This window comes from Oryzias latipes, chromosome 24, assembly GCF_002234675.1.
Source record: "Oryzias latipes chromosome 24, ASM223467v1".
Classification (NCBI taxonomy): domain Eukaryota; kingdom Metazoa; phylum Chordata; class Actinopteri; order Beloniformes; family Adrianichthyidae; genus Oryzias; species Oryzias latipes.
The window spans coordinates 21274334-21280683 of record NC_019882.2 but is presented as its reverse complement, the minus strand read 5'-3'; the positions used below and the strand labels follow the sequence as shown (position 1 = coordinate 21280683).

Below are 6350 nucleotides of genomic sequence, written 5' to 3'. Positions count from 1 at the left end.
ACTGGTTGGAGTTAACCCTTAAACTCATGGAGATCATTGCTCTACATTGTGTGAACAAAATGAAAATTAGGGGCGTTAATTTATGCTGATAATATAGCAGAAAATAATTAACCTTCTGAGTGAAACGAGCAGCGAAGGGAACAGCCGTTCATCAAATCCAAATGAAGGACAGATACCCCCGAGCCTCCTATGTCCAGGATGGGGGCTGTGTTTTAATTGACCTCTTCTTATGAAATAATAAATTGAAGAAGAAAAAAGTTATGGGTTCATTTCATTTATTTTAAGGGGGGGGTTCAACAAAATGCAAAATGTTCCTTGTGGAAATAAAGGAGCACACAATGAACCAGTCCAAAACGTATATTTAGCTTTATAAATATCTGACTATAAATAAGATTTTATCAAACTATTTTATCTGATTTCATCTTGTCTGGCACACACACCCTGTAGACCCCGTCTGACAGTCGGTGCAGCACCTCACCAGGTCCCCGCCAATGGCTGCTCAACTTGGGAGAAACTCCCTTTTTCCGCTCAGGGCAGTACACCCACATTATGTGCCCAGGTGGGAACTCCTGGCCCCGACACCGACTGTCATAGGTGTCATGGCGCCTCTGTCAGTCACCTTCCCCCCTCCCTTTCCTGCTCGGCTCTGGACGCGACCAGCTGGTTCCAATCATCACCTCGTTAAGCCGCCTACTTCAGGAGATCCAGGACCTGACGTCAACGCCAGTCCGTTGTTCTTACCACGGTGCATAGTCTGGCTCTCGCATGTCTTGTGCCTTACCTTGGCTTGATCACGCTAATTTTGCTTCTCCGTTCCGCTCTCAGGAATCATCCTCACGAGTGTGCTCCTCGGGCTGCAGTTCTCCAGTCCCCCTCGACGTCTTCCCTTCGGATCCAGCAAGCTGCAGTCTCGAGCTCCGTCTGCCTCCACCCTCCAGTCAGCCGCCACGCAGCAACAAAGACTTGGTCACAGACTCTCCTACAGAGAAATTAAACCTTCCTTATACTTACCTCTCGTTTCCGAGTTTCTTCCGGGTTCCAGCGCCTGGGTCCTTTCGAATTCCCACGGGACCATGACAGAACGGACTGGCCCTACTCCGGACCCAGCTGACCCGGAAGGACTCCGCCACGCCATATCTGTTCAAGGTACTCTCCTTAGTCGTCAAGCAGACGCCCTTACTCAACTGTCCGCAGCTCAACAGGACCTTTTCCGCAGACTCGACAGTATTACTCATACTCTCGCAGAATTAACAAGGCAACCCTCGAATCCCACAGTCTCAGCTCAAACTGCTGCTTACGGCAACAACCCGACTTCCGCTGACGCCATTACCCCCGAAAACTTCCGCCTGCAGCCGGAACCATTCAGCGGCGATGTTGCAGCCTGCGGAGGATTCCTCCTACAGTGTCAGCTTATCTTTCAGCAGGCCCCCAGATTCTACCAGTGAGACCACAGCAGAATATCATTAATTGTAAACGCCCTCCGTAACAAAGCACTCCAGTGGGCCCAGGCTTTTTTGGCTTCTAATCCCATTTCTCATCTGCCATTCGATCGTTTCATCGGAGAATTTCGCCTCGTGTTTGATCAGCCTCGCAAACAGGAGGAAGCCACCCGACGGTTGCTTAGCTTAAAACAAAGCAATCGCTCGCTCGGTGAGTGAACATTTGATCGATTTTCGCATTTTAGCGGTGGAGGCCGGCTGGCCTGACCCCGCACTCAAGGGTATTTTCTATCAGTCCCTTAATGAGAAAATTAAGGATCATTTATGTTCACAACCCGAACCTGACTCTTTTGAGGAGCTAGTCTCAGCAGCCCTCCGATCTGATGTGCGGCTGCGTGAACGTCAAGCCGAACGGAGCCACAAACCAACCGGTTTCCCTCGGAACCCCGGAGCTCCGGGTCAGGTTTTTTCTTTTCCCGCACACGAGTCCCCCACACATGTTTTGGAGGAGCCCATGCAAATAGGCCATTCAAAACTAACGGCAGAGGAACGTCAGAAACGTCGCGACGAAGGCTTGTGTTTCTATTGCGGGCGTCCCGGTCATGTAATTTCCCAATGTGGAAAACGTTTAAACTCCAGAGCCCCTCGTTAGATGACAGGCCACGGGGGGTCGAAAACGTTCACGTCAAAGAAATTTTTGTATGTACCTGTCAAAATTACTCATCAGGGTCAAGTCAGTGAATTTAGTGCTCTCATCGATTCTGGCGCTGAACATAGTCTTATCGACTCACAGCTCGTTAACCACCTCTCGTTGCCTTTGGAACCCCTCGAGTCCCATATTAACGCTGCCGGATTAGGTGGTAAACAACTTTTTCGCATCACGTCTCGTACCAAACCGGCCCTCATTCTCACCTCCGGCAACCATAGAGAATACCACCAGTTTTTTATCACACAATGCCCTCAGACCCCCATCATCCTGGGTTTCTCCTGGCTCCAAACTCATAATCCACGCATCGATTGGGCCGTTCCTCGCATCACCAACTGGAGTACTTATTGCATGGCAAACTGTCTTCATTCCGCCATTCCCTCCTCTATTTCCATCACCTCGGAGTCCGAAATGAATACCGACCTGTCCAACGTTCCTTCCTGCTATCACGACCTCAGAACTGTTTTTTGTAAATCCAAAGCCAGTACACTATCACCCCATAGACCATATGACTGTGCCACAGAACTGCTCAACGGCGCCCCACTCCCTAAAGGAAGACTGTTCAATCTTTCCGGTCCTGAAAAGGAGGCCATGGAAAACTACATTCAGGAGGCCCTTTCTCTCCACCACATCCGTCCCTCTACATCTCCAGTCGGTGCAGGATCTTTCTTCGTGCAGAAAAAGGACAAAACCCTGAGACCCTGCATCGACTACCGTGAGTTAAATCAGATTACTGTTAAGGACAAGTATTCACTTCCACTCATTAATTCTGTTTTTGATTCTGTCCAGGAGGCTAAATTATTTTCCAAACTTGATCTCCGTAATGCCTACCATCTGGTCCGCGTCCGTGAGGGTGATGAATGGAAAACCGCTTTCAACACCCCTTGGGGTCACTATGAATACCAGGTCATGCCATTCGGCCTCACGAACGCCCCTGCTGTTTTCCAACGGCTCGTGAATGACGTACTTCGTGATTTCCTAAATAGGTTTGTTTTCGTTTAGCTGGACGATATCTTAATTTATTCGTCCAGTCAAACCCAGCATGAGCATCACGTTCGCTTGGTTCTGGAAAGACTACTAGAGAACCAACTATTTGTAAAAGCGGAAAAATGCGAATTCCATACTTCTTCTATCCCCTTTTTGGGGTATATTATTGAAGCCGGTAACATTCGGCCCGATCCGGCAAAGATAGACGCAGTCACTCAATGGGAGGTCCCACAAACCCGCAAAAAGTTACAGCAATTTCTGGGCTTCGCAAATTTCTACAGAAGGTTCATCCGAAATTACAGCAGCATCGCGGCTCCACTCACTCAGCTCACTTCTGTTAATAAGCCCTTTGTTTGGACCCCTGCTGCCGACATGGCATTTAAAAGACTCAAAGGACTTTTTGTCACGGCACCCATTCTGATACAACCTGATGGCAAGAAACAATTCATTGTTGAAGTAGACGCCTCCGATTCCGGTGTGGGAGCCGTGCTATCTCAGCGCGAAGGAACCTCCAACAAATTAAAACCATGCGCTTATTTTTCTCGTAAACTGAGCCCAGCCGAGCGGAATTATGACGTGGGCAACCGAGAGCTTCTGGCAATTAAACTGGCTCTGGAAGAGTGGCGTCACTGGCTGGAGGGGGCAGAACAACCCTTTATTGTTTGGACTGATCATAAGAACCTCGCATACTTACGCAGTGCAAAACGCCTAAACTGCCGTCAAGCCCGCTGGTGTCTGTTCTTCGATCGATTCAATTTCAACATCACTTATCGACCCGGCAGTCGTAACATCAAGCCAGACGCCTTATCCAGAAAATACTCAGTTACGGAACCTACCTCTGAATCCACTATCATCCCCACCTCGTGTTTTATAGGTAATCTCACCTGGGAGATCGAGAACAAAGTCCAACAAGCCCAAGGTGAGATACCTGATCATGCTACCTGTCCTCCTGGAACTTTGTATGTACCCGACTCTCTGAGATCTGAGGTGTTGACGTGGGGGCACGCCTCTAAGATTGCCTGTCATGGGGGAGTTCGTAGAACCACCAACCTGCTACGTCGACGGTTTTTCTGGCCTTCCTTGGAGAAAGACGTCCGTGAGTACGTGGCAGCTTGCTCAGTTTGTGCTCGCTCTAAGAACTCTAATTCACCCCCCTCCGGACATCTGTTGCCTCTGCCCACACCTAGTCGCCCTTGGTCACACATTGCGCTAGATTTTGTTACCGGTCTGCCTCCGTCCCAAGGGCACACTGTAATTCTAACGGTCATTGATCGCTTTTCCAAGGCTGTCCATTTCATTCCACTAGCACAACTCCCCTCTGCCTCCGAAACTGCGGATATCCTGGTCCATCATGTGTTTCGTTACCATGGAATTCCTAGTGATATCGTGTCTGACCGCGGACCCCAATTCACGTCTCAAGTTTGGAGGTCGTTCTGCTCCGCCCTCGGGGCCACGGTCAGTCTTAGTTCTGGCTACCATCCGCGGTCCAACGGGCAAGCTGAGAGGGCAAACCAAGAGTTGGAAGCAGCTCTTCGATGCTTGGTGGCGCAAAATGAAGCAGACTGGTCCAAATACCTTATCTGGGTGGAGTATGCTCACAACACTCACTCCTCTACCGCTACTGGCATGTCCCCCTTTGAAGCCTCCTTAGGGTTCTCACCCCCTCTGTTTCCCTCTCAGGAACTCGATCTGGCACAGTGCCCTCGGTCCAGCTCCATCTTCAACGGTGTCAGGACATTTGGCGGCAGGCCAGGGCGGCTCTCCTCCGCACCAAGGAGAGCAACTGCCAGATCGCTAATCGTCACAGGGTGGTGGGACCCGTCTATCTACCGGGGCAGAAGGTGTGGCTGTCATCCCGCAATATTCCTGTTCAGGCGTCCTCTCGTAAGCTGGCACCCAGATACATCAGCCCTTACGAGATCGACCACATCATCAACCCCTCCTGCGTCCGGCTGCGCCTACCTGCTGCTTTGAAGGTACATCCCGCATTCCATATTTCTCAAATCAAGCCTGTCCACGAAAGCCCGTTGTGCCCACCGTCCGCTTCCCCTCTGCCCGCCCGTATCATTGACGGCGCGCCGGCCTTCACCGTCAGCCGGGTGTTGAACGTCCGGCGCCGGGGTCGGGGTTTCCAGTTTCTCGTGGACTGGGAGGGTTACGGTCCAGAGGAGCGCTCCTGGATCTCCCGCTCCCTCATCCTGGACCGTTCCCTCATCGACGACTTTTTCCGCACCCATCCGGACCGTCGTCCTGGACCGCCTGGAGGCGGTTGTTGAGGGGGGGTACTGTCATGGCGCCTCTGTCAGTCACCTTCCCCCCTCCCTTTCCTGCTCGGCTCTGGACGCGACCAGCTGGTTCCAATCATCACCTCGTTAAGCCGCCTACTTCAGGAGATCCAGGACCTGACGTCAACGCCAGTCCGTTGTTCTTACCACGGTGCATAGTCTGGCTCTCGCATGTCTTGTGCCTTACCTTGGCTTGATCACGCTAATTTTGCTTCTCCGTTCCGCTCTCAGGAATCATCCTCACGAGTGTGCTCCTCGGGCTGCAGTTCTCCAGTCCCCCTCGACGTCTTCCCTTCGGATCCAGCAAGCCCTCAGTCTCGAGCTCCGTCTGCCTCCACCCTCCAGTCAGCCGCCACGCAGCAACAAAGACTTGGTCACAGACTCTCCTACAGAGAAATTAAACTTTCCTTATACTTACCTCTCGTTTCCGAGTTTCTTCCGGGTTCCAGCGCCTGGGTCCTTTCGAATTCCCACGGGACCATGACAATAGGCCCTCTTCTGCCCCACTCCAGCACCAGCTTGTGCTCTGCGGGTGAATTCGTGGGATTCGTGCAGGGGGTCCTTGAGTCTTCCGCCTGGAATCTAAGGTTCAGGTGGTGCCCCAAACACCAAGTCCACCGGAGTCCGGAGCTCCCGCCCAAACATAATCGCAGCAGGTGTGCACTGGCTTGACTCCTGAACTGCACTGCGATACGACCAGCGGGCCAAAGGCAGAAAACGGTCCCAGTCCCGCTGGTGCAGACTGGTCAAGATCGCCAGTTGTGTGGCCAGGGTTCGGTTAGAGCGTTCCACCAGCCCGTCGCTTTGAGGATGAAGTGGGGTGGTTCTTGTCTTTTGTATCCCCAAACAACGGCAAACCTCGCTAAAAAACCTGAGACTCAAAGTTCCTGCCCTGGTCACTGTGGAGCTCAGCCGGTGCCCCGAAGCGGGTGA

The 6350-nt window shown here is 51.9% G+C and overlaps 1 protein-coding gene across 1 annotated transcript; it reads left to right on the top strand.

Annotated features, from left to right (window-relative positions):
• The first annotated feature begins 599 nt into the window (after nucleotides 1-599).
• On the top strand, nucleotides 600-5818 carry LOC110017718. The gene is made up of 7 exons (XM_023953316.1): nucleotides 600-726; nucleotides 826-966; nucleotides 1276-1404; nucleotides 2297-2860; nucleotides 4007-4880; nucleotides 4940-5286; nucleotides 5649-5818. The coding sequence occupies exons 1-7, from the start codon at nucleotides 600-602 to the stop codon at nucleotides 5816-5818; spliced, it is 2352 nt and encodes a 783-aa protein (XP_023809084.1).
• The last annotated feature ends 532 nt before the right edge of the window (nucleotides 5819-6350 follow it).

What these genes read in the sequence shown, in the direction of transcription:
- LOC110017718 (XM_023953316.1), top strand. Translation starts at nt 600, where the DNA reads ATGGCGCCTCTGTCAGTCACCTTCCCCCCTCCCTTTCCTGCTCGGCTC. An exon ending in AGGACCTGACGTCAACGCCA is followed by an intron (nt 727 to 825) that starts GTCCGTTGTTCT and finishes TTCCGCTCTCAG; the next exon opens with GAATCATCCTCACGAGTGTG. An exon ending in GTTTCTCGTGGACTGGGAGG is followed by an intron (nt 5,287 to 5,648) that starts GTTACGGTCCAG and finishes TTCCGCTCTCAG; the next exon opens with GAATCATCCTCACGAGTGTG.